General features: G+C 40.4%; 2 protein-coding genes across 11 annotated transcripts in view; both read right to left on the bottom strand.

Annotated features, from left to right (window-relative positions):
- Nucleotides 1-13,395, bottom strand: part of opa1 (OPA1 mitochondrial dynamin like GTPase) — a 34,299-nt gene extending 20,904 nt beyond the window's left edge. The window contains exons 1-20 of one of the 9 annotated variants that reach the window (XR_012953100.1): nt 13,189-13,395; nt 11,856-12,180; nt 11,433-11,529; nt 11,123-11,230; nt 10,280-10,333; nt 8,168-8,250; nt 6,391-6,549; nt 4,669-4,722; nt 4,233-4,337; nt 4,057-4,143; nt 3,624-3,737; nt 3,322-3,402; nt 3,148-3,222; nt 2,971-3,042; nt 2,687-2,786; nt 2,369-2,499; nt 1,419-1,491; nt 1,127-1,199; nt 926-1,041; nt 19-83 (exon numbers count right to left, since the gene is read on the bottom strand). Coding sequence is in view for 3 of the 9 variants with exons in the window: in XM_076088094.1 (XP_075944209.1) it covers nt 19-83; nt 926-1,041; nt 1,127-1,199; nt 1,419-1,491; nt 2,369-2,499; nt 2,687-2,786; nt 2,971-3,042; nt 3,148-3,222; nt 3,322-3,402; nt 3,624-3,737; nt 4,057-4,143; nt 4,233-4,337; nt 4,669-4,722; nt 6,391-6,549; nt 8,168-8,250; nt 10,280-10,333; nt 11,123-11,230; nt 11,433-11,529; nt 11,856-12,180; nt 13,189-13,217 (2,001 nt within the window). In the remaining 6 variants the exon portion in view is untranslated. The remainder of the gene's footprint in view (nt 1-18; nt 84-925; nt 1,042-1,126; nt 1,200-1,418; nt 1,492-2,368; nt 2,500-2,686; nt 2,787-2,970; nt 3,043-3,147; nt 3,223-3,321; nt 3,403-3,623; nt 3,738-4,056; nt 4,144-4,232; nt 4,338-4,668; nt 4,723-6,390; nt 6,550-8,167; nt 8,251-10,279; nt 10,334-11,122; nt 11,231-11,432; nt 11,530-11,855; nt 12,181-13,188) is intronic. The other 8 variants (XR_012953101.1, XM_076088094.1, XM_076088095.1 and 5 more) reach the window with 8 other exon arrangements.
- Nucleotides 13,396-14,497: 1,102 nt separating this feature from the next.
- Nucleotides 14,498-27,924, bottom strand: part of atp13a3 (ATPase 13A3) — a 31,988-nt gene continuing 18,561 nt past the window's right edge. For both annotated transcript variants that reach the window (XM_076088092.1, XM_076088093.1), the window contains 19 exons: nt 27,334-27,484; nt 26,964-27,083; nt 26,590-26,607; nt 25,978-26,131; nt 25,662-25,782; nt 25,382-25,506; nt 24,747-24,907; nt 24,139-24,267; nt 23,913-23,992; nt 23,714-23,756; nt 23,499-23,608; nt 23,126-23,222; nt 22,960-23,032; nt 22,617-22,794; nt 22,066-22,244; nt 21,874-21,962; nt 21,627-21,707; nt 20,797-20,889; nt 14,498-19,875 (listed from right to left, as the gene is read on the bottom strand). In XM_076088092.1, the coding sequence (XP_075944207.1) occupies nt 19,678-19,875; nt 20,797-20,889; nt 21,627-21,707; nt 21,874-21,962; nt 22,066-22,244; nt 22,617-22,794; nt 22,960-23,032; nt 23,126-23,222; nt 23,499-23,608; nt 23,714-23,756; nt 23,913-23,992; nt 24,139-24,267; nt 24,747-24,907; nt 25,382-25,506; nt 25,662-25,782; nt 25,978-26,131; nt 26,590-26,607; nt 26,964-27,083; nt 27,334-27,484 (2,200 nt within the window). In that variant the 3' untranslated portion in view covers nt 14,498-19,677. The remainder of the gene's footprint in view (nt 19,876-20,796; nt 20,890-21,626; nt 21,708-21,873; nt 21,963-22,065; nt 22,245-22,616; nt 22,795-22,959; nt 23,033-23,125; nt 23,223-23,498; nt 23,609-23,713; nt 23,757-23,912; nt 23,993-24,138; nt 24,268-24,746; nt 24,908-25,381; nt 25,507-25,661; nt 25,783-25,977; nt 26,132-26,589; nt 26,608-26,963; nt 27,084-27,333; nt 27,485-27,924) is intronic.

Here is a 27,924-nt window from a genome sequence, read left to right as displayed (position 1 = left end):
GCTGTTTGTGTTTCTCACCCTGTCCAGCTCTCTCAGACGAGGGTAGTTGTTCTTCCACTCCGTCTCCAGGTTGAAGCGAGATGCTGTGGTGAGTAGGGACAGGGAAAAATATCTAACTTTACACAAGTGAATATTAATGATTTCATCATATGGCCTTAAACTAAACCCGGCCCCTTAAAATGTCTAAATAAATCAACCTAGAAATGTGTCATTTGGCACGTGCTCAGTCTCATGCCTGGACGAAACTTATCTCCGGCATGTTACAGGGACAGTGCCTGCTTTGTTTGAACTTGATACGATATAAACGCAGCTTTTCTCACTGCAAAGGGTGCCTCTCCTTGAATAAATGTTGGTGTAGGACTTTGCACACTCGCTCTCTTAACTGGTCCCTTAAGAGTAGAGGGGATGGAGCCAATCACACACTCTTTATCAATAATCATAGTACACACACACACACACACACACACACACACACACACACACACACACACACACACACACACACACACACACACACACACACACACACACACACTGTCCCTTTCCACAGCTCCCTATCCACAGTGGAGATTAGGCTAATTGCCGGTTTGTGGGGCCACAGCGGCGCCAAGCAGATAGAGGCCGGCTGTGTGTGATTTGATGGGATATGGATCGATATGCTACACAATGGGCCCATGGGAACTGCAGTCTCATGGCCATAAATCTCCTGTGCTCTTAGCAATGGGCTTGAGATTGTCTGGACTAGTTGCAGTTGGAAAGCAGGACTGAGAGAGAGTGGAAAAGTGTGGCTGAGTAACACCAATACAGGGAGGGGAGAGAGTAGAGGAGTAGTAACACCTGTTCCCTGTACAGTTAATGAATCACATCCTACCATGCTCATTCACACTATTAAATCATGCTAAGAGTCCCACATATGCAGTCGTACCTTTGAAGACATCCGCTTGCTGCTCAACAGACTCCCGAACCATCTTCCAGAAGCAGTCGGAGACGGCCAGACTCAAGTTCTTTGTCGTCACTTGGTGGGCCTTCAGCATGCCGTCCCTGGTTACAGACAGACATTCATCGTCAGCTTTAAATGAATTCATTTGATGAAGCACTAATGTTGGGTGAATCACGTGTAACTTGCCTTAGTAATCTAGAGTTCTGGAAGAACTCTTCCTCATAGTCTTTAATGGAGTCTATGCTTTCACCGCTGCTCCCTGCACACAAGAAGACAGCAGAACACAATGAGAGTAAATTCAGTTAATGTTAGAGTTGATACATAATAACTATATGCATCTAATCACAGTACGAGTCTGCAAATAACAATACGTTGGAAAAACCACTATGAACCTCCAACTAGCTCGATCATGACCTGAAAGTCCTCATGAAATAATATGACATTAAATACAGCAAGATGGATTCCTAGTAGACGTTACCTTTTCCTGTCACCACTGCAAAGTAGCCCAGGGCCTTCATGGGAAACAGCTTTCCTTCCACTATTTGCTGGATCTGAAAGACAAAAAGAAAACAAAAGGACTTTCTGAAATTCTGGCGACAGTCCACTCTGTAGTACAAGCAACAACATTAGCTGATTGAAGGACCACTAAGTTAGATAAATGAGCTGAGCTCCCTCTTGTGGAGCGGCTGCATATAGCTTCACTCACTCACAGGGGCTGACAAGTTACACACTATCTATGCTCACTATTTCTGCTTCATTAATGCCATTCCACGAGGGATGATTATGATTGACTTTATTACTTTTAAGAATTGCCTCAATTGATAATCAAGAACATGTCAACTTACAATGCAAACTTCAACTGTGGCATTGCAGTCACTTTTGATGATCATCAATAAAGAGCCTGTAGACGGATCCATGCTTTCATTACAACTAGTGCAATACCCGAGTATTACAGTAGTGCAGATTTCATCTAAATTCGACCCGGTGGCACCGATGACGAGCATTTACAATAACTAACTATAGACAATCTTATCGCCGACAGTCTCGTTTACTAATAAAGGTCCTATGGAGGCATCAGTATGTTTCATAACCAGTTAAAACTCCCTCACAGTAACTTCCAGCAAACATGTCAGATGTGCAAATTGCAAAAACATTTGACACGGCACTCCCTTGTGTCCCAAGCAATACACCCGCCAAGTAGGAAGTAGATTGGATGAACAGTTCTCGAGATATGCGAAGCACATAAGCACCGACAGAGAGAAAGACTTTCCTTGCTTATATTTAGATAATTCTGATGAAATATGTGATTATATATATATATATATATATATATATATATATATATATGCATTAATAGTCAGTATAATCCTTTACATATGAAGTCACATTTTGTTGTATTGGATTTTTGGGACAGTTAAGCCATCTTACTCTGTTTGGGCTGGCCAGGTTTTTCTCAGCCAAGTCCACCTTGGTCAGGACAAAGATGGTCCTCTTCCCGTGGGGGTCCATCTGGCTAACCAAGTCTGTTACAATGCTCCTCTCAGCATCCACACTGCCATCTGAAGAGAGATAAGGAGGGCACAGGATGTATGACAGTGATGTAGATATAACAAGGAGGATGAAAATCATAAAAGATTGAGATTGGTGTTTTGCTCAAATGGAGGGCTCTTTAAGTCCCCTGACAGACCACCTCCCTGCTCACAAAGACATATGCTGCTTGTAAATACGTATAAACTCACGCCTCACCCTGAATACAGAGGATGATTGCATTGGGGTTCTGCATGTAAGCCTTGCTGATGCTGAAGATGGTTTCCTTCGTATCTGCTGCCATGCCTGCAGTCACAGTCTGAGAGAGACACACATTTATTGACGTTATTACGTTTGTATTACTGTATTTGTGAAGACAAGTTTGGTCTATTGGCTTTGATAGTACAAAGCTCAAACAGTACAACAATGTACACATTACAGATAGTATCCAGTCAAATACATTTGTAAACATTTGCCTTTTGAATTTAAGAACGTATACTCACACTGATGACTCCTGGTAAGTCAACAAGCACCATCCTCTGGATGCCGGGGCCTTTGACACTCAAGGATATTGTCTGAAAAGCAAAAAAATAAACATCTTTATTCTATGACACATCACAGATGTAAATCAGCAAGTAGCTGCTTTGTTAACAAATCTGAATGGAAGCATTATGTCCAACCTCACAGCTGACGGTCTGTCCCTCCTTCACACTCTTCCTCATCCTCAGCTCAATCTCATGCCTCAGAGCAGCGAGCTGCAGGACAAAGGATGAGAAGCCAGATGAAATGATGTCAACAGGTGAAAAAAAAAAAGTGCTAAAATTCATCTTAGATGGATGGAGTGCGTGACTTACGTCCTCCTCCTTGGTAAGGTCAAACTCTCGGCCACTGTCCTTAAACATCGCCACGTGGTGGGGGCCTTCACTTAGTGTTACCTGCAGAGACAAGATGAGTATTGTTAGGGGCCCAGACAGAAAAATCCATCAGCACTGGGTTCCTACACATTTACCTCTCACAAAGTACATCATTCCTTGTTGATTCTGGCTAACAAAGGCTATCAATGCTGTCGTTTCATGACAACAAATTCTGAGAATGTGTGTGGTCCTTTTAAAAAAGGAAAGATTACGCAAACCTCAGCCAGTGTGGTCCCACATACCTTGACAGGAGAGCGGGTCATCATCTCTCCTGAGCCCCTGGGGAAGATCCTGGCCTGGGCTATCATCTCCAGCACACTAGTCTTCCCAGCACTCTGATCGCCAACCACAACCACCTGAAACAGAAGAGGAGGAGGAGGGTGAGGGGTTGGACAAAATACAGACATAAGGACAAAGTAGAATAAGAAATGGAGGGCATTAAGTGATCAGAATCCAAACAATACGACATACGAGTTTAATAATTTGGAGTTAAGGGGATTTATTTGAATCAAGATACCAATTCCACCACAAAAATAAATGACAAAACAAGATTTGGGATATTAGCATGTTTCTTGCCTTATTTGTATCTGAAACAAAAAAAAATAAATATCTTGCTCATTTTTAATAGGAATCCATTTCCCAGGAACAGTGGGACTACATTCGACTGATCCTTACCCTGGGTAGGTGGTCCTGGGTGTTGTAGTTGGCATCATAGTCTGACAAGATGTCCAGGACTTCAGAATACAAGTCAATAAGGGATTTCTACATTCGATGAGACAACAGCAATGAATATTAATGTTAGTGTGTATCATGGTGTTTATTGAGCGTCTGTGCGTGAGTGTTTAACCCACCTTGACTTTCCTTCGGTGAATCCCTTTATCATCTTTTTGCAGCACCACTTTCCTCAACTCTTTATTCTCCTTCTCCAGTCTTTCCAGCATGCGCTGGTATTTTAGCTGTGGGATAAAACGGTAGAATCCAATCAATCACACAACTAGCATCATTAAGACTTAACATCTAATATGTTTTTGTTCAAAACCTGGTGGCAGTATTTGATCTTGTGGTACAATTGTGGGATTTAACACGTTTTTGAGTGTACTAATGTAGGGATAACAAAGATCTTTCCCGATTTGACTTTTTGGGCAGCTTATAAGGCAGATTTAAGGCATACAGTATTTAAAAAATAAAACCTCTTAAATAGGATTAGGATGAGTTACATGACACCTAAACAATTCTGTTTCCCTTTAGAAATAGATTTTATCAAAAGAAACACACAATCTACTGTACCTGCGTACGGAGCAGTTCTTCTTGAAGCTGGTCTAGCCTCTCTTTGTCTGATGACTGGAGGTTGAAATAGAAAAAGAACAGCAGCAAAGTTAGTCAATGCTGCCTTTCTGTTCTGAAAATAAGGGCCTCCCGTCACTCTCACTGTGCAACTTCACAAGCACGAAATCCCACCAGCACCACGAAGGTTCATTACGTGCACACTGTATTACAGAGAGAACCAGGGTTGAGAGATAAGTTAATGCATAGAGAGAGGAACAAAAAGCAAGGCAGACACCACGCATTACTCAGCTTCGATCAACATTAACAGGCACAAATCACAGAGTGAGCCCTGAAAAACACAGCTTAGTTTTATTGCAAAAATAATTTAGTGAGAACAGCTTGATTTTTCATGATTGAGCAAACCTCATTTGATTAAATATTTTGTACACTTGGTTTGTTTGCCAGGATGAGAGACAGGACAGAAAGCAGGAGACATAGCAAACATGAACAAATGGGATTGGCAGCAGAAGAGAAGGTAACTTAAGACACAACAAACTACTTTACCAAAAACTACACTATAAAACAAGCAGTGTGCTGTAAGTAATGTTCAGTGTATTCAAATGTTTTGACTTTCCAGAATTACATTTAAGGCTTCTACTTTGTCGTCGACAACAAAGTCAACTCTCCAATTATTACGTAGCTGGGTCCATTCACGGTAACTTGAAAAAGTGCAGCTCACACCATGCAGCTGGTTGCCACTCCACTCCATGCCGTGTTTCCGTACATTAATGGAGAGCTGCTGATGATTATCCATCCAGTTACATGAGGGAGTGAGACTGAGCTACGTCACTGTGCTGCTGGAGCCGGGCTATGAAGGTCCATGCATGCCTTCTCCACGACCGCAGCTGAGCCTGACAGACTACGGGCTGATACATGGAGGCTACTGTTGGATAACCTAGGGGACTCAAGTATCGACAGGCTCATTTGAAATGATTATGAAATGAGCTTTAAATGATGGCTTAATGTAGAGAGCTAGACATAAACATGTATAAAATATAATGCCATCCAATGCAAGAGCAATGCAATAAATACATCCAGTCAGAGGGGAGTTTAATGTATGGTTGTGTTGTACTCTGTTGCATTCTATCTGTAGATGTTTTGCATTGCATGTTTTGTAACATTGCATTTATTGCATGGCCAAAGCACTGAAATGCATTATTGTGTAATTCTGTTCATGTTGTTGTGTCCACCTTGACTTGTGTATTAGGAGCACTGCTTCTAAAATGTTAATCTTCCAATTGTTTTTATGAACGAGTTTTATTTAAATAGTCAAATTACCAGCTCTATTCTCACAAATTAAGTTAGTAGATGAGCAACTTAACATCAGGTGAAAATCATGTTTCTGCTGACCTCCAGTGGTGGCTTCCAATCATGCTGAAGTGACGTCACTGTCGGGTGTGTTACAGTTGTAAAAGAGCACAATTGAGCACTGAGCACAACCAACCACACCGATCAGTGATGCAGGTTGTGATCAGAGGTCCAACAGAAACAACTTTAACCACGGAGGGCAGTGAAACACTGATTGTCAGCCTGGTGTTAAATGCATCTATTTGACAAGACGGCTGATAGAAATGTGTTTGTCCTAGAATATAAATATACTCTTTGTCTAGAACTGTTTCTTCTCTGCAGCTGTGAGGAGACTTTAATGGGATAGGGCGGATCTAAGTGGGGTGGGACCTTCACCTTGCGTTTCTGTTGAGGGGGACTGGGGTTCGGAGGCGGACTGGGAGCAGACTCTGGCAGTGGGGGACGCGCGCTATTGGCTGCTGCGGCCCGCCGGACCTCCTCCTCGTGCCGCTGGATCTGCTGCTGAATAAGAATGAGCTCGCCAAGCAGACCCTGCTGGGGTACGTCATAATGAGAGACAGGTAGGAGCAGCAACAAAACACATCGACCGGCCACACAGGCAAATGCTGCATCCAAACACAGGGCTACAACAGAGGAAACCGGACCCGTGTCTCAATCACTGGCATTGGTGCTGTTCAGGCTCCAGAAGGATGATTCAGCCAAGGCTCAAGTTTAACAGAATCACGGTCTTTGACTTTGTTAATCTTGCCACCATCATCAGAACTATGCCAACAAAGTCAGTCTCTCTCAAACAGAAAAAGGGAGATGCCAAACTTTGCCAGACTGAAGGCAGAGGAGGTGACTAATACCACAACCAGCACCTCTCAGCAAGTGGCAACGACAATGACCGTGTTCTCTTTCCTCGCCATCATCCACCACTGTGGATTAATGACTCCATGTTCACCAGACAACGCCGGAACTGATTTTCAGACTTAAACCTAGCAGTATAAAATACAGTGAGGGAAATGTAAAATATAAACCAAGTTAAGACGACAATGTGCGGCAACACAATAATGTTCGGCGGTTTTGAACCTCATCGGTGTGATGATGCTCAACATGATGATGATGATTAAAATAAGCGAAGCCAGCACTGGGATATTGCTGCATCGGGGGCGAAGCACAAAGCATACATTATTTAGTTCAGGGGTCCCCAACATGACATCATTTAACTTTGATCTCTTTTTTCTTCTTTGTGAATCGCACACACAATATTTGTTAAGTATAGTTTGAAGTGAAACATCAACATATAAGAGTTGTTGTGTTTTATGTGCTCATGTTGGAGACCATGATTGCAGAATAAAAGCAGGACACAGGAGAGGAAAGCCAACATAAATATCTTTTTTAAATTCCGCTTTTCTTAATATTTGTTGTCAAACTGTCACATCGTGTTATCACTGTTTATACTTTAACTCTGTACAGTAATAAAAACACACAAACATAGAAGAGAGGGACACTGCAAAAAAGAACAAAACTCAAAATGAACATGAAACGGAGAGGACAACAGTAACGCAGTGTTCTGCCAGAGAATATAAAGCTAGCAAAACAAATGCTCTCCATCCATTAGATTTGTGGAACATTTAAGAAGCGTGACAAGTACTTAAGGCAGTGTGCATAAACTCTAAGCTTACACTCCTCACAATGATGTACATACATGGTAACGGTAAAACCGTATACATTTTAATCATACAGCTGCTGTCATAAAACGAGATACGATCATTCTTACGATAACATTACCACGCGGTCTCAAAAGCTGGCGCCAGCGCGTGGAACACAACATTCACATGAACGGATGAACGGATTGAATCAAAACATACTCAAAAATATTACATTACATTTACTTCTATTAAAGCTGCTTTGTGAGCGCATACGTTAATATAATGAGGACCTTGTTTGAGATCAACTTATGAGGGACCACAGGAGGAGACGGGTCAGTCGCTGCTAGGTCTCCGTGGTGCCTCGGGGGCCCTTAAATGCTACGGTTTTATGCCGTGAACAATACAAAGTCATGTGTATGTTTCTTTGAGTAGATTTCGATTCAACCTACTACCGTGAAAGGTAGCCAAGCTGCAGAGAGGACAGAGCTGAGAAGTGTCAGCAGCTTTTACTAACTTACCTTTTTGTACTGCTTGTCGCTGCCCTCTTGTGTGGCTGCAGTCGAAGAATCGGTGGCTTTTAGCGGAGGATCGCCTGATGTTTCTAGCAGTGGAGGCACAAGGACGGAGAATGAGACTCCTTGTAATACGGCATCTCTGAGTACTGAATGTTAACCTTAGGGACACAGTGAAGGGCATAGCGACAATATGCCACATAACCAACATTTGAAGCATGCATACGATTAGAGAAGTGAATGATTACATTTCAAATGTTTGGAAAATCGTGCACTGTCTTCAACATATAGGTGTGTGTATATATATATATATATATATATATATATATATATATATATATATATATATATATATATATATATATATATATATATATATATATATATATATATATATATATATATATATATATATATATATATATATATATATATATATATATATATATATATATATATATATATATATATATATAGACCATCAACCTCAATTCACCATAATTTGAAAACTGCCAAACGCAATCACAGTCCAATGGATTTTTTGAGATCATTGAACTATAGACTTAAATACATTTGCAGTGATTGTTTAAAGAATGCATTATCTATTTTGTAATCAGGTCCAGTAAGAGTAAAAAGTATCTTCATAACATTTAGTGCGCCGAGAGTTCTTCGAGCAAATTTTTAAATATGCTATCAAGGTTCAGAAAACTAGATATAGATGATTCCACTTAGATGTACTGTTGTTCACCGTTTACTGATACTTTGATTTGTGAACTTGGGTGGAGCATTGTGGCTAGGAAGGCATTGCTGTTGTTACTGTACCACTGGATGCTGAAAATAATTCAATAAAGAATCCCGATCTCTGAAACAATTCAAAACACTGCCTTAAAATCAATGATCCACTTTGTCTAAATAGCCTAACTTACATTTATATGATGTAAACTTAGACCCCACGGTAATCTGATGTGAACGGTCAAATGTAGTATCTAAGGACACTAAATATACAAATAAAAACGTGAAGCTGTCATGGAAAACATATTTTCATAAGTCATAAAAGGGTGTGAAGTTGAGAAGAGCCAGAAACACTCCTTTACTGGTTTTATGACTCACAGCAGAGGTGTGGTCTGGTCTGTACAAATGATTTTAAAATAAGGTCTTTCCATGTACCAGTGAGATCGACCTTAAGGCATATTAGGGTTGTATCATTATTATTATTTATCAATTATTTTACCACTATTTGGCATCATTTCAAGAGACAAATATTTAGTGTACGTTTGTAACTTCAACGAATGTTCAATATAAAAGGTGCGTTTTCCAAACATTTGAGTGGAAATAACTAGAAGCAGACTGAGATCACCCCAGATATTAGTGAATGTGAGTAGAATTAAAGAAAGCAGCCCATTCTGGCCAGGGGAGAGAAAAGGTGGAAGTCAAAGGAGGCAAAAAAAACACACAGACAAAAGTACAGCCACGCACAGTCAGGTTAAAGAGACTCAGAGGGGAAGAGGACAAACACCGGATCTGTATTTAAGATCAGGAACAAAGAATGTGAAACCATGTCCGGTTATTGCCACTATTTAACACTTTTCTTTTACTGGACTTGAGCCTTTATTTATTTATTTATTTATATATATATATATATATATATATATATATATATATATATATATATGCACGAGGGAATAGTAACCATTCAAGTTCTCAAAGGATTTTAAAATATTTCAGAAAGAAGAGATACTTAAAGAGTGAGGTTGGAGTTTACTCCAGTACACAGATGCCAGACACAGGGTCAAATTGGATGTCTGCATAGATATGCATAGTCATCTGAATATCCAGTCCAAGATGAAACTTATTCACCACCCTAGTCACAGGTCATACATGTCGCTGAATACAGAGCCTGCATTAACCGTGAACACCGCCATTGTTGACAGCGTCACTGGTCTGCAAACGTGGGAGCCAAAGTCCTGGGAAGGTGCCCCGCTACTGCCTTTAGAGCCGAACCACGGCGAGCAGGAAACCACCACCACCACAAACATACCAATATTGTGGCGATAGTCAAAGAGTGGCAGTGGGACAGAGGGGGAGTAGGCAGCGCTACTGAGTGTGGGGTTTACACACCTAACAACAGATGCAGACCAGAAGCTCCTTTGACTTCACTACCCAAACTCACACCTGTGAAGAACGTGGAGGAGGAGGACAGGAGGGATGGGGAGGAGGAGAAAGGAAGAACAACACAAGATATAAAAATCATAACAGACAGAAGCAGAGGGATGGTATTCAAAGCAGGGACACAGCTTAATGGTGCATATTAATACAAAAGTGGCTGCTGTGCTGGAGCTTCGAGTGAAGTGGCCACTGAATGAGAAACTGTTATAAGAGATGAGCACACATCGAACTGGGCCTGATCCCAATGGAGAGGTTACTCCATTTAAAGAAGTCTCTTCTGTTGGCAACTGATTGTTAGGCAGAATAAGGTTTAATTTTTAAGCTTAAATTATGACATAAAAACCATCCATCACTTCCTTTAACTTGATGGAATAAATCATTTTGGATTCAAAGTGCTGAATTCAAAACACCTGCACTAAAGACTGCAGAGGTTATTGGAGGAATTCAATGATCTAAGCTTAGATTAGCTTCAGATATTTGATTTAACAAGCAGACTGCCCACCATAAACAGAAGAGTTGCAGAAAAAGCAGCAATTTAGAGCATGAAGCAGACTATTTCCTCAGATTTTGTCATTACTCTAAATTTATGTCATCTCGTCTCTTCACCAGATACCTCACTTTAAGTACGGTAGGGCACTCAACTGAACTGTTGGATATATTATATAAAAGCAGAGACCAATGCAGATGTGAGGACAATTACTTTTATCTTCATTTGACACTGGACTAAAACACTGATGTCTGCAAATCATTGTATTGTAACTTTATGAAGACATAGTGGAGGTTTGGTTCACTCACCAGAGGACAGGAGGCTTTTGAGGAAAGTGAAGTTCTCGCCTATCTTGTCTAGGTCAGGTAGCAGTTTGGCTAATTCCTCGATCTCTGGTAGAGCTTTGGCCAGTTTCTCTATGGATATGAGAGAAAACAGGTCAAGCGGAGAAGACAGAAAGGTCAGGAGTCTTATCTCATGATGCATAATTGTGCAGCCATATTTTCAAGTTCAACATAAGAATAGTTGCCTCTGCTTACTGAAATCAATTCCTTTACAAGGAAGACAAGACGAAGTATTGGCACATTTAAAACACGACATTAAAATGAAAACACTTACCAAAATCAATTTGTTCACTCAGTTCCCAGACAAAATCAGGTATGACCCAGTTGTATTCACTAAAATCAGGCAGCATATCCTTCCACTCATCATAGGTCTGGAGACACAAATCACGAGTTTATGTTATCTTCACATGAAGTTGTTCCTTCACTGTTTTCAATAAGCACCAGCGTGCCATCACAGCTAAAACAAAAAGGCACGGAACAGCGGTTGATTGCCCAAGAAAGGTTTAGAAAATAAGATGGTTGGTGACTACTTATGTAGGCATCTATACATTTTCTGTTTACCGCAACTGTTTCAACTTATTGTGAGTGTTTATATTGCGATCCAGGATAAAATCCTGTATCATCTCATACCGAGATGCGGTAACTAAGAACTACAAACTAGTTCAGAAAACCTGAGTTAGAGACACTCAATGCAGACCTTTTTAGCGGTGTACCCTCCTCCCACTGCCGACCCCAGCAGAATGTATCGAAGCTTTAGCAGCCGGGAAGCGAGGCGGACCACCCAGAAATTGCGCTGCTGCTGGTGGCCACGGCCCCCCGACCCCGGAGGAGGCTTGGGAGGCCGCATGGGCAACCGTGACATGGAGGTAAAGTAGCGGGCTGCCGTGCGGTGAGGGGGTCGCTGGGGGTTGGTGTTTCCAGAGTAGCGGTGGTGGATGGCCCGTGACAGAGGGTGCAGCTTCTGCAGCGGTACCCGAAATCTCACCCCCATGTTGGTAGAGACCAGATTCCTGCAGGCCAGGCTGAGAGGACAGAGAAATTGGACAATAAATTACACAAGCTCACCTTCCTCTTTTGCCAATAAACACCACAACCCCGGAATATATAATCCTCCCCCCACAGTTCTATCCCTGATGATGCTGGTTCTGGTTCTGTACAAAGAGTAACATACATTTTTTTTGTATCAAGAGAATATATTCTACAAGATAAAAATGGGACACTTTGGAATCTATAGCTTGTATCTGTAGTACTGGTGGCTGTTGAATTAAGAAAATGCAAGTCAAATTTCTTTGTTTCCAGCCTGTGCCTCCATCATCAGGTGAAGGCCTTGGAGCAGTGAATTGAGCCTACGAGATCATTTAGGGGGAGTAACGTTAGCAAGTGATACGTGTAATAGAGTGCGTAGATAAGTTACTGTTGTGTTACGTTACAAGTCTGTCACACTGTGACAAATGATCGGTTCTGTTAGTGGTCCTTTTAGAAAAGGGTAGAACCACACAACGCTGCAAAATGCAGGAGAGGAGAAGATTTGGTACATAGCTTAAGGTAACGATAACGTTCTAATCTAATGCTAACAACGTTACCCGACAGCGATATCAATGCTACATTTACATTATGTAAATAAATCCACCAAGGTTACGTTTATAACTATCATATGTTTGGCTTAGCAAACAATCTTAGAGCGTAAAAGGCATATCAAATAAAACCATGCAAGACAAACCACATTCGCCCCCCAACACCTGGTTAGCTAGCTAACGTTAGCTACGTTACCTGGCTAACGTCAAAATCCACAACAACGGCACAGGTCGATTTGAAGATTTAAATACATGTCGGTGGCAGTTTGTGGAGAGAGCTTACCTAGCGTCTAATTAGTGATATGATTTACAGGACGACTGCTTACACGGAATAGGTAGTTAGCTAGCTTCGCTGTCCTCAGCTGTCAGACTGACCACATAGCTGTGTGCTTTCCTTCTACCAAAGATAACACAACTAGCTTCTGATGTCGTTACCTTTATCAAATGGGAACTTACCAGGCAGCTTCATTCCCGACACGCAACATGGTGCTGTTATCAACAGCGGGTTGACGCAAATCTCTCTCAAAATCACTCTTCAAGCGCGGTTTAAGTCATCTTTCCAAATGGTACACATTTGCTTGCCTGTTATGGCAGCTAACTAGCTTTGTTAGCTAACAAGGACACAGCCCAGACTGACAGTCCACTTCCGGTGAACGGTACTACCATCAAATAAGAACGGACAGAAAACGCATCGGTGAAGTAGTTCCTATTTGTAGGAGGTACAAGGGCTCTCTGTATGGACAGTGGGATCATCGTAATGCCATCAGGCGATAATACAATAATCATATTTGGCAACTAGACAGTACTTGCTTCAATATACATGTGAAATTAAAAATTACTTTCTCTGTCATTCTGTAACAGAATGGTATGAATTGTAAGTAATTCCCTCAGTGCACATATTGGACCCCAAAGTAGACACCACTATTAGGGCTAACTGTTGGGACATTTACATCGACAATAATGACAACATGATTGGTAAAAATGCCATTTGAATAAACAGGTGAAGTTTAGACTAGTTTAAACTAGATTAAATTGAGATGCCCAGTCATATGATGAATACATTTATTGTACAGATAAGTCTGCAATTAGTTGTGTGACTTTAGATAAATGCTGTGCAGTAAGTACTTGTTGCTATAGGCAGGACTTTGCATATTACATATTTGATGGTTTTCAAGCCTCAAGTCTCACTTTCATAAGAATAACAGGAAATCCAATTGTTGCAGCTGTTCATCTGCCTCCTGATGTACACAGGAATTTCTGTAAGCTACATCTGTGTACACAAGGGGGAGTGCCAACACCAATGAGGAGGAACTGCACAAGATTGAAGCTTTATGTCCCAATTCAGGGGTTACATCCTCCGACGTGCAGTTCTAGAATGAATGCATCCAGAGAGGCGTCACATTTCAAAGGCTCTGTTGAATCACCTGAATTTGGTGGGCAAACCCTGTTTAACCATTGTAGCCCTCAGTATCCCACAATCCATTATGTGCTGCTCAGTTTACATTTAGGTGATCCTGGTCAACTTCTAAAGTCTATAAATATCTTGTGATTACATCACATTAACCAGATACTACTTAGGTATTACAGTAACTAATATTGTAAACAGGTAAACTTTATAAACACTACTTTGAATTTCTGCAACACATTGGCCACTTTAAGCCTTCCCACCATTCTCTACATATAACAAGATGCTTTGCTGTAGCGTCTGCAGCATTATGATATCCCATTCATGTTCAATGGACACAAATTACTCACTTGCAGCAGACCGTTTTGAGAACATTTATTGAAAAGAAAGAAATCGAGATAAATCTGAAATACAATCCTCAGGGAGAAAAAATAAATGAAAATAAATACAAAATAAATTATAAAGTACAAATTTTTTTCCAAAATGTACATCTCCAATGCCAATAAAAACACATATACCCCAGATGTGCCTCTTGCTGAGGTGTTGGAGCTGCAAATAAAAAGCACACCAGATATCCGTAATGAAAGATTTACGTACAGATTGAGTGTAATAAAAAGTTTTACCAACATTGTATTTTCATTCAGTTTGAGTGTCAACTTTTATTATTTTCTTTATTCATTACAAATACACATTTCCCTGAGGAAACAACATCCACATGAGACTTGATACACTCAGTGGCTGACTCAATCTAAATGCCATTCGATGGTTTGTTTAAAATACATGATGTGAATAAGAGGCCGATGCTAACTGTCAACAGTCGGTGTATATTGTACCTGTATAAGAGCATAGAGGTTTCAGCATAAAAGCCATTGTTGTGACATAGCTGTGTTTGAATAAAAGGCAAAACTGTAGTGTAGAAGACAAGCAATCGTATTAGTATAGTATAGTATATAGTATAGTAATAGTATTTACGCTTTGCACGTTATAACATTTATAACTTTTCTGTATCAAAGCGCACAGTTATGACACAGCAGAGACTGAATCATTTTGCCCTTAGCAGCTATATAGTCACTTCTACAATAGACCGTTGATATCGAGCAGCAATGCACATTCTTTTTGCCAATTACAATTTAAATTTACGTGGATGCAAATGATCTTTTAAAAAAAGTTCTAGACAAAGAAAGTGAAATATGCACATTGGATGATTAAACAGAAAAGCAACAAGATTGTCATATGTTGTTCAGATTCTGAATTTGCTAAGAGGAGGTGACATATATATATAGTATATCAGTTGTATTCCCTTCTTGTGTCAGGTCCTTGATATTACACAAAGCAGCGAGACAAAAGAAAAGCCGAGAAGTCAATCGATTTTAAGAACCTGCAGAGACAAATGTTTCCACACAGGACTCGGTTGAACTTTCTTGAAACTCTTAAGTAGACGTGCTGCATTGTGTTTTTACCCAAGACGGAACAAATATTGATCCAAGTGCCCCAATCACATGTCACAATAACTAATTAAAACCGTGAAATAAATGCCCAGGATTCATGCCCAAACTAGGAAGATCCAAGCTAATGCAACTCCATAACAGAAGTGAAAGTACAAATAAATTCAATCGACAGTACAAATCAAAAGGTAGACAGACAACCGATTGTAACACAGTACCAAAATAGTAGAAAAAGACACACCCAGCCCTTTGATAATCCAAAAACCCATACATTTTTATACTAAATCTTTTGACTTTTATGCACACACTAGTGATGTACACATCTTATATACAGACAGAATCCAACATCTAATATTATTATCACCGTTAAGTCCAATTCTGCAGAGACACATCTTTGAGAGAACTGAACACAGGCTAAAACTAAACATTTCTTCTTTTTTCAAATTACTAATTAAGATGTGATGAAAAGTCTTTGAAAAAAAAAAAAAAAAAAAAAAAAAGACTAACCATTGTATTGCATTGCATTAAATTCTGATCTTTAAACAACATTCAGTTTTAGTCTCAGAAGGACTCTAGAGAGATAAAAAATTAAACCCTGAAAGCAAATACAAAATGAAAAGATGCCACCAAGTATTCAGAGGCACAGAAACCCACGTGGCCAATGTTTTTGACATCAGAATTTTTCATCTATAGTACTATATATTTCTTTCTTCTCACGCTGACAATTTACGCACAAAATACAATAACAAAATACTATACTTTGCTCATCCAATGAACAATGTATCTTTGAAAACTATAGTCGCGTATCACATTTGAGCTCGTCATAAAAAACGGTATGGATCAAAAGTCTCAAATACTTTTGCAAATCACGAGCATCTCAACAGACGATGGCTTTTAGGAACTGAGCAACTTTAGACTTGTTATAACAGATTATGCGATTATGTTTCTATATGAATAAAATCATTAATGGACAAATTAAATGCAATGTCATGTATAAAACATGTCTAAGTGTCGAATACAGCAGTTACCTGATGTTTGAAAAATAATTCGCTCAATTTTGTCAGGGAGGAAGAGTAGCATTACATTTAGTGTGACGTGACTCATAACCGCCGATGAGCGCTCACACACACTATTTGAAACCATTAATATTAAACCATAGAATTCATGAAAGACAGGCTACGGGGCAGATTAAGCAGTTATACTGACATTGAGAACCAGCTGCATGTGTGTTGGTGTCTTTGCTTTGAAGTGATACTCCACCCTAAGTCTTCCTTTGAGGATCAATCACTGGTGGCTTTAAAAGGGTGGCTCGAAAACATTTGTTTTCTTCTCCTTCCAGCACGGTGGTCAGCTTGAATCCAATCAATTACAATTATTTACAATGGAACAATTTTCATGGCTAAAAAAAAGAAGCTTCCCTGCTGTGCACCTGTTAGCTCAGTATTATTGTAATCAATCTTGAACTGGATTTCCATCGTCAAACTTCTGTTGAGGAAGACGCAACACACTTTTACAGCCACCTTCAATGTTTACAGCGAGTGTTTGATCCTTGAAGAATTGGGGGAATCTTGGAGAGCATCACTTTCAACGTCAAAGAAGAAGCAGTTAACATAAAATATAGCCCTTAACTCTGAATGCAGGTAGCCTATGTTTAATACATGAATACAAGTGTATAAGGTAATCAGCATCCATCATATGCAGCATGGATATTTTGAATGTGCAGCAAGCTGATGAGGTGCACAATGCCTTGCCTTAATTTGCTATCACGCTTTTAATCACTCTTCCATAGGAAGAAATTTAGTTTTTAGAAAATAAATTGAAGTAGTCCTGATGGCTCTTGGGAGCCAATCTGACATGAGTTTGTAAATGTAGGAGGCTTTGACTTGTATGGTCTCATGCATGCGATTACCTGTCCACGCTAAACAGACGGAATAATGCCGTTTCTTGTGCAGACTATTCTTAATACAGAGATGTTAATGTAAATGCTCCTGAATTCTACAGTAATGCTGTATTTGTAGCAATATGTCTGGTATTGCAGCCATCAAGTCTTCAGAACGTGACACTAAGGAGCTGGCTTCATGAAACTCTTGGGAGCTTTTCAGATGGCTCATGGATGTAAAAACATGAGGTTATAATTTAGAATATAGTCACACTGGTGGCCCATGAGAGTGTGAAGCTCATTACACCCTAGAAAAAACATATATTGGTGGATGAAAAGTACAGACACATTCGCTGTTAGATCTTCACCACTAAATGGGGCAAATGTCTGGCCTGAGGAGAGCAACAGAGGAAAGGCCATGTTGTTCCCTGTCAGACTTGTTAGCATGGTACGGTAATACTTATGTAAGTTTAGCATGCTAACATTTAACATGTTAGCATGCTGTGTAGGGATAAATAATCAAAGTACAACGCAAGTTGAAGAGAATTCAGTCAGTAGTTTCCGAGGTATCCTGAAGTGTTGTTGAGCGGTTGGTGGACCGACAGACCAATGGATCTACTAGCATGCCTAAAACGTTTATAAGGTTTTTTTTTTTTTTTTTATAAAAAAGTGACAATCACAATGAGATCCTGCCAGAGGTCCCAGCTTGTGGTTGAGAGAGGATGAGCACATCTGTCTCCCTCACTGTTCTCTTTAAGTCCTTTACTTTCTACAAGCACTAAAGTTTTGACTATAAGGAAGTCATTGGAGGTTGCATTTTCCTCATAATTTGGCGTGAGGTGGTTCATCACTTTGTAGCTTCAATCATCAATCTGATGTATAATGTACTGTAATTTGTGATTCATTTTAAAAACACTTTCCCTTAACCTAACTTGCCTACTTACAACGTAAGAGATATATATATAACATTTTCAAAATTTCTGAGAGCTTAAATTAAATGCGGCCGGGGACAACAGACTTATTGTAAAGTTTCCAAATCTTAAAATTTGGAAATGCCCCGTTTCATTTTCTGTACTTTTCCATAACTCCGTTACTGGCTCTCGACAGCAAATGGAAGTTCTGCCGGAGGTGTGCAATTGAAGTTGTTTCGAGATTCCTAATCTCCTACAACTCAGTGTGCTTGAAAGACTATTTGAATACTGGTCTCAGATTATTATTTTCCATTCATTCCTGTGGGTCCATGGTAAGCTTTAAAGCGTTTCTTTTTGGTTATGATTCAATACTGTCTAACGAGCACTGGCCAGGTGGTAATGCTAGCTCATTAAAATGACCCCATATGCATTTACATTAGCTGTATAAGACCACTACATAGTAGCAATCCGAGCCTGCACCGCCTGTCACTGTTACTGTGTGAACAAACTGAAGTGAGGTGTAGGCTGCTCAGAAATACAGAGGAATTGCTGCTTTTAAAACTGTATATGATATGATCAGATCATACAGCGTTGGTCAATGAAACCTTTTTCTTCCATCCTCTTCCTCAAACAGTCCAAAATCTTTCTCTATCGACCAATTATCTTATTCGCCGTCTAAGTAAGAGTGGGTCGTACTTTAGAGGGCCAAAGTACAACCATTCTTCTAAACTACCATCTTCTTCATCCTATACTGTACTTCTCCTTATTCTATTCTACTTCCTCCATTTCCTAGCGGAGTGCTACTTCGGCTCTCTTTTATACCCCTTTCACACAGACAAAGCGAGGCGATATTAAAACTGCATTGGCAGTCGATCTGAAGAGATCAGCGCGCATATTCCACCTGGCATATCACCCCACCTCCCAGCCTGGGTTGAATGCTCCTCAGCGTTGGAGAACAGACATTGCAATAAGGAATGGGAATTACAATAAAAGCTACTGATATTTAAATTACATTTAAAGACGAGCAAGAGAGACCTGAGACCGCGTGAGTGGTTGAGCCAGAGAGAGCGAGAGTGCTGAGAGACTGTGTTTGGTACTCCTGTGTAATCTTAAGGTTTTTGCAGCAAACTCTCTGGTACTACAGTATTAGACGCAAGTCTGTGTGAACCGTGACGACAGGCGATTATCTTATGACAATGTAATTTGAATAGGTTGAAGGCGCGTTCACTGAACACGCGGCATATGCGTACACGTCTCCTGTATCGGAGGGATAGATTAGATAGTGTGAGGTGCTGTGGGGGGGTGCTAGGAGTTGATCACGATTTGATAGGTGGAGCCATTTTCTGGGCGGGACTTGGCTTCGGTGGTGGTGGTTGGCTTCGGAGGCCAGTCGGGGTCCACGCTGAGCTCCTGGGCCAGATGCATGTAGCGAGCCTTGGGTGTAATCTTGCTTGGGCAGCACAGCCGGGACAGACACTTGTACGCTCGCAGGTCAATGACCCCCTGAAAATGCCACAACCCGGAAAATAAACAAAGAAATGAAATGAAAATATCAGAGAAAGGAGGAAAGGGAGAGAAAGGTAGGAAAGGTTCCATTAACTGGCGTCATAATCTGTTTGGGTTTTACTGACCAATGCATATCTGACAGTGGCATGCAAAATATAAAACTGGAGAGGAGCCATTTCAACGCAGGCACATTTCTTTACACTGGTGAATTGTAACAATGGTTCATGCATGAAAGACAGTTAAAACTAAATTCAGCATGATAATAGTTTGAGGGAGTTGGCAGTAGAAAGATTAAAGACCGAGTCCACTCCCTAAAAACAAGCTCATGGAGTCAAAGAGCAAACAAACAAAAGGATTCCACAGCAGATCTTGACAGATAAAGTCAAATTTTCTCCTTCACCGTGCTTCAATTTGATAGGAACCATGACAGCATTGACTTACAGTTATCTCGGAGCTAACAGGGAAAATGAGAGTGCAGCAAATGGAGCTTAGTAGGGCATTCAGCAAGGTGGATCTATGGTGTTTTCTAAAGGAGGCGGAAGCTTTACTCATTCACTTGATCATCAAGCTTCAAAGTAAAAGTACTACTTTCCAGTCATAAACATGTTCATCTCAATTTAAATGCGTTGAACAGTGACCACCAGTAACTCTACATTTGGAAATAGCGTTCAGCAATAGTAAGAATGTTATCAAGTTAAATAGTTGTCTTTAGGAGCAGTTATGAAGCTTATCTCTCAACGGATCCGCAGAACAGAATGGTTTGAAGTTAAACTGCGACTGTTCTAAAGCCCTAAACAGAAGGCCCTTCAGAGGGACACGAGAAGGAGAGGACGAGCAAGGAGAGCGACGTCTCGCACATGCATTTCACACAAGAGGAAAATGAGAGGGCGAAAGAAGAAGGTGTCAGATTTTCCCAACCTGTGGTGACGGGGCGACAGGAGTGATGCCAAAGCTGCTCTGTTTGTCTCGGCTGAACACAAGCTTCCATAAGATGATGTCAAGGATGAAGGTCTATGGAATAGTGCAGTGTGCAGGGGAAAGAATTACAGAGTGGCTAATTTGATTTCTCATAGCGTCTGCATTGTTTTTGCAGAGCCACAATGTGTCAAAGCTTTTAGTAATCATGTGTGGCAACTTTCTTCCATCAAGTTGTGTGTTAATCGTTACATGTGAGGTTCAAATTAAAGTAAACCAATTAGTAAGAAGAAAGTGCATGGACACTGGTGTATCAAAATGCTGAACAAAATGCTAAAATCTTTGATTATGTGCAAAATATATATACTTTTTTTTTTATTCAATTAAAACAGGGAAAGGAGTTTTCACTGGAAGTTTAGGAAATAGCCTCATCTAGGGTGCTAAGGAGTGCATCAATGCAAGGCAGTCATCTAAAAGGAAGGCAGAGGCGTTGTGATACTAATCCACAGTGTGCTATCCATGCTGGTGCAGCAATGAATTATTTTCTTCTATCCATCTATAAACTAGAGGAAGACAAACATATGTCAGAAGCCCAACAACTGTTAACATTTCAGAAAAAGCACACCTTAAAGTGTTTCAACTATTACAAATACTGCAGTTTGTCTCTTCAAAGAAAAAAACATTTTCACTTCACAAAATAAATTATTCTCACAACACAAGGTTGATCCTGCTGTCCAGCTAAATGAGACAAAGGTGAGCACACTGCATGAAAAAAACAAAAGCTGAACACGAGAAAAACATTGACTGTAACCGTGTGTGTAAGTGTGTCTTACCTCCATGAAAACAGACACCACAGCATTGACTAAGATGATGAGGAAGAGTTTTATCTTCCATTCAATCGGGACACAAACAATCTGTACAGAGAGAGAAAGAGATACTCCAACGCTGACCTTCAGAGATTATTTGAAAGACAGCCTTGTTTTACGGCATTATGTGCCTGCAACACTCGAGTTAGGCCCATCGAAACGATATAGATAAAGAGTAGCGAGCTACGCCAGTCTTGTGTTAACGTCATCTTACCTCTAGAAACTCATCAATGCCTTCGACAGGGTGGAACATGATGAACACCAGGAAAACATACAAACTCAAGGCAGACAGCACGAAAGGCCCTGGTGAGAAAACATGCAAGCACAGAAACGCACAGAATTATAACATATACAAGTAACTTTGTAACTAATGCAGGAGAGATTTATTAGGAAGCAAGTTTCTTACAATTTTTGTAGCTCGGCTGCCTGAAAGGTTTTCCCTTTGAGAAAACGATGGCAACAACGAGATACTGGAAGGAGGAGACATAGAAGAGGCTGGTGTTCTCGTAGTTTTGGATGTTGTGGTCGTCCACTTCTGTGTCATTGTGGTCAGACACGTTAGTATACGCTGACGGGTTGCAGACACTAGGCGAGAGGAGAGTTTGATTCAAAGACAATCAGATAACATTTTCAGTCTGTGGTCAAAATACAGACATCTACAACAGCATACTGGGGCCATTGTAAACGTATTAACTTTGTAGACATTAAAGGCAAAAATAGTTGTGATAAATAAAATAAAGTCACAAATTTAGCATCAGTCTAAATGTCATTGCGTATGAAGTAGTGTTCAGATAGTAAGGATGGAATTAACTACAATGGCCCTAATAAGCTGTCGTAGAAATCTGTGCACATTACAGTTATTATGAAATTATTCTCAAACAATATCTAGTTAACCATCATGTTGTGATGCTATCTTTGTTTAGCTGAGGTACATTGACAATGATAGCAGGTACCCACTCTGTAAGTGGAGTCCAGACTGTGTACCAGGACTGCTGTCGGACCCAAAGGAATGTAATGGTCTGGAAGCCCAAGCAGATGAGGATCTGGGTCAGCACGGAGAACAACAGAGGCCCCGAGATCAGACCCGACGGGGGACGACGTGACACCAGTTCCGTCCAAGATGGATTCAGACTCACTGAGGAGGAGCAGTGGGAAATGATGAAGATGGGAGAAAACAGACATTATGGGTGAGGAGAAGAGAACTGAAGTAAACATATAGGTTAAGAAAAATAAAAGCGAGACATATCATCACGATAAAAAAAAAACATCCCCTTATCCACGAGACTTTTCTTATACTTACTGGTAAAGACAATAAGGAGGATGATGGCAATATCGATGAAGAGGAACTGGAAGTCTCCAAGGTTACTGAGGATCTTAGAAACAAAGTCAACAAACAGCACAGATTACAGTCTGGACTTCTCACACATTGCTCAGCTCCTATTGTTTGTGGAAGCAGCGCTACATACAGAGTAGAGGAGAGTGACGCTGATGTACTGGATGATGCTGTAGAGCGCCATGAACTTGAACACACAGAAGGAGGTGATGAGAGCAGCACGTCCCTCCCTGTAAAAGCAACGCATAAAGTAACATTATGTCATGTAGATATACAAACACTATGAGTTAGGTGAATTTAAAAAGCATGTGGTGGTTTACTTGTATTGAAGTGTGAAAATGTAACGAATGTTAAAGCTCAAAACTAAAAAATGTTACCAAAAAAAAAAAAAAAAACAGAGTTTATGCTTCATTACCACCACTACTAAATAGCAAGTAATGACAACAACATTCATTCATATATTCTCTGCCACTGTGTGGCACAGAAATGAAGAAATGAAGACTAACTTGATGAGGCTGGGGACGCAGGAGATATTGGGGGTCCTGGAGGTGAAGGGAGAGGCTACAGAGGCCTCGAGCTCTGACAGAGAGATGCCACCATGTGCCCTCTTCAGAGCCTGGGTGAGGAAAGTGAGAAATATAAAGTACGTCTCGACTACAATCAATCAACGTCAACCTGATATTCTCATATTGTTAGTTACTTTTGAAATGCCTGTACATACCCCACAGTCGTTTGCTCCGTCTCCGCACATCCCCACAAAGTAGCTGTGAGCAAATAAAGAAGAGCAGTGACTCTGTGCTCAATGGTTCTGACTGAAGGCCGATTCAACTGCCGACTCTCTCAGTGGCAAGCAGCAAATACTGTGGATGTAACACTTCAATAAACTTTGGACTACAGCCCGTTTTGCCATTGATACTCACTCTACGCCTTGCAACGCCTCAATGAGTTGAGTTTTCTGGTCCGGGGCCATTCTGGCAAACACTGTGCCATGCAGCACCAACTGCAAGGCAGCACATACAATAATAACACAAACTTGAGGTATTGCGATAGTTGTACCCAAAGAACAGTAGGAGAAACTTTATCGTTTCCTCTTCAGTTACAGAAAAGGTTGGAGGGATGTCCACTCCCATATAAGAGACCTCGTACCTTTTGAAGCATGTCAGGGAAATGCTCGGAGATGACGGCAAACGATTTTCCGTTCATAGCAAAGTGATACAGCTCTTTTGTTTTGGGCTCATCGACGTGACACACATCCTCCAGACTGACGTTCATGTCCTGTTAAAAGTAATGACGGTGTGGATTAGAGTGTTTTGCAAAAGTCATATTTTTTATGCAACTGTTGTATTAGATTGCACTATGTAAACTAATGTATTTAGTCGTTTAAATTATGTTCTTTCATATACACTGAAACAGGACTGTGTGCTGACTTTATTCAAGGTCTTCTTAGCATTTTTCGGCAGTTTAAACCAGATTGTTTTCCCAGTGTTAAAATCCTTTGTGCACTTACTTAAAGACATTTTGCTTAGATCTTTCTTTGACTGACAATAAGAGGAAATGGGATTCCCTACCTCCTTGTCACAAATGACCAACAACTTCACTTTTTGGGTTCCAGAGACAGTTGAGACACAAGAGTATATGCCCACATGTAGCCTTGTATTGTGTGTCTGATTGTGCAAGCCTTTATATCGGTAGCTCTTTCTCTCTCTGTGTGTTTTGTGCGAGTACTCGTGTTAGCATCAGCCCCATCGCCTCACCTCCAGGCGCGATGTCTTGCCCGCCTTGTCAGCGTATCTCCAGGTGATCTTCGCAGCTTGTCCATCATGGGGAGGGAGGGCATCAGCAATGATGACTGTATCTTGGGGAGGGATCATTCCACAGTCCCGGGCCACAGAGATGGCTGTCAGCATGTTGTCACCTGGATTGTGAATACAGCAAACATTTATTATTATCCTTTTTTTAATTAATTACCAAATAAACGTTTAGCTTCAATGTGAGATATTTTATGAACTGAATTTTCCTTTTGAAACCTGTGATGCAACCTTGAAAAGACAGATTATAACGGTGAAAGCGAGGCATTAAATAAATCCTCTGGTGGATATTGGAGTTAGTTTGTGCCAGTTACATTGAGTTATTAATTGAGATTACAGGTACAGTTGAGTAAATTCCAGAGGCATTATAAGTTCTGAGTGCCAATACACAGATTACCAAACTAATTATGCTGCCTGTGTCAATACAAGGTTTTCAATGAGCAACTAAAGACAGAGAAAGACATGAAAGATTGTGTGCCATGTTCACTGTATGGAGTCATTTGCATATCTGTGTGTCCTCCTTAGTGTTCATGTCATTAGTGGTTTAGTTAAAGGTTGTGTGAATGTGAGCACGGTCTCACCAGTAACCATGACTGTGCGGATGCTGGCTCGATAGAGGTCCTGCAGCACCGCTGGAGTCTCTGGCTTCAGCTTGTTCTGCATGATGATCAGACCAAGGAACTCCATGTTTGCCTCAATGTGATCCCTAATTTAACAGAAAATCCGTACACATTTGTAATGGGTCATTGATTAGAGGAATGCAGGCGTGACAGTGTGAAGTAGCGTGCTAAAAAAAAGTTCTCTGGATAGGTTTAAGATGATGGGCAACTGCAACAATATCGATACAATACAGAACTCTACCTGTTGATGTTCTGCACTTTGTGCCAGGCGAGTTTGGATTCAAGTCGACGATGAGCCAGAGCGATGACCCTGAAACCCTGCTTGGTGTAGCCCTCCAAAATCTCTGCAAAGTTTTCTGGCACTGCAAAGAGACAGCGAGACATTGAAGAAATGAGTAAATTTAGAGAGAGTGGCAGACAGCAAGTAAACAACAATAATCCAATTCTCTATCTAATTGGCCTATAATAAACCGGCCACCGATGTATCCTGCATCCCTAATAATAATACCTTTAGTGTTATACAGCAAGATAGCAGTAACTGTAATTAGACTACTCACCCGTCTCTTTCTTGCAGATACTAGCCACCACTTCTGGCGCTCCCTTCATGTAGGCATCCATACGTTTCTCCCCCAGCAGGCGAGCCACCACACACATCCTCTGGAGTGCTGAAGAAAAGGGAAACTGGCGCACGATACCTATCTCATACGCTGACTATATATATGCACACCCACGCGCGCGCACACACACACAAAAACAAATAACAGTCTTCATTATGTCAAGAAAAGGATGACAAAAACAACAACAATTCCATCACAGATAATGCTAGTAAATGACCAACTGCAAAATTCCAATTCCTGGGATATTAGCTTCATTTAATGTTAGTTGACAAAATCCTGACACATATACAGATTAGATCATCATTTGTTTGATACTGAACAACAAACAAATTGAAGACAAAAGTTTGTCAACTTACAAATAATATAAAATTGCTCATCTTAAACAGACTTTTATTGTATCTGGCCAAGATTAGTAAATAGAAGGCCACTATTACGCCCAACTTTACTGCTAGTTAAAATCAAAAAACATTTATTTTGTAGTAAATCACTTTACATTTTTACAGTTATGGTTACTATTTAGTACTTTTTCATAAAAAGAAGCAGACTGCTTACTGTGAGCTCATAGAGTTCCTAGAATGAGGGAAAAAGAGCAGAGTTTGTCAGAACAAATAAACTAATCATTCACAGTATTAATAATGTTGCTGTTGCTGTGCTCTGGTGGTAGTGTCTATTGATGTTGCATTGAGGTACGAGAGTATGTTGGTTTTAAACATAGCCAATAAACTAAAGATTGCACGATAAAAAAAGTCCGAGAAAGAACAACAATGTCCAAAACCACACTCCAAATCTAATATTTTATTAACTACATTAGATTTATAGATCTGTATATAGTTAAATGTCTGTACTGAAAATATAGGATTTTGGACATTTCCCAGACTTTGAGGATCTGTGGTCGTTTTTAGGAATGACTGGGTTGCTCTTCATACCATGTCCTGCTCTGGTGATGCCGCAGGCTCTGGGGGCAACAGCTGTTTTGGGGGTCGGACAACAGTGGGCATGATACGGTTGTGGAGAGATGTTTCCTCCTCAGTGGCCTCCTCCAGGATCTGGGCCAACAAAGGTTTAGATAAGATAAGGTTCAGAAAAAATGTTGATGCAACAACAGCAAGAGATTTCAAGAATGTGTAAACATAATGAATATCTTTTAGATAATCTCTCTCTCTTTCTGTCTCTCACTGCTCGCCTGAACATAAAATGATTTTCAAAGTCTATTTGTCCCCACAGTCTGACTAATTACATTCCCACTGTGCTGCTTTGACCAACATTTTGCTTTTGAATAGATACAGAACAACTCACCCAGCCGATAGCCTCAAACATTTTGAGGTCCAGCGGATCTCCAGACAGCTGGCCTTCTATTTTGGTAAGAGAGTGGCAGGTGGCCATACAAGCCACAAACTGGGACTTCACAAGATTTTCCTTATATGCGTTTTCCTCTGACAGATGGAAACTGAAGAAACAGCAGGTGAACGAGGGAAAGAAGGTTTACTGATTGGCTCAAGTAAGAAGAACTGACTGCTATTTTTAAGATGTGAAAACATATTTCATGAGGAGAATAAAAGCACTACATGTATAACAAAATAGTACAGCAACAGTGCATGATTACTAATATCATTGATTCTTGCCACCATCATTTTTCTAAACATCATCACCACAGAATCAATAACTACTATTCTAAATTAAGAGAAATAAATAATCACTCAATATTCATGCACATTATAATATCTGACGATATGCAGCTGAATACAAAATTTCACAAGTGGATACTGGCTGGTTGAAGATGTTGTTGATCTCTTCTGATACCTAAATAACTTCACAATCATAACACAATAATCCCAGTTCATAATCAGTTGAGATCTCAGCATTTACAAGAATTAGAAATGAGACCTC

This window comes from Anarhichas minor, unplaced genomic scaffold, assembly GCF_050575085.1.
Source record: "Anarhichas minor isolate MPS153535 unplaced genomic scaffold, ASM5057508v1 ptg000010l, whole genome shotgun sequence".
NCBI classification, from domain to species: domain Eukaryota; kingdom Metazoa; phylum Chordata; class Actinopteri; order Perciformes; family Anarhichadidae; genus Anarhichas; species Anarhichas minor.
The sequence above is the reverse complement of the archived record's forward strand: the minus strand, read 5'-3'. Positions and strand labels throughout refer to the sequence as shown.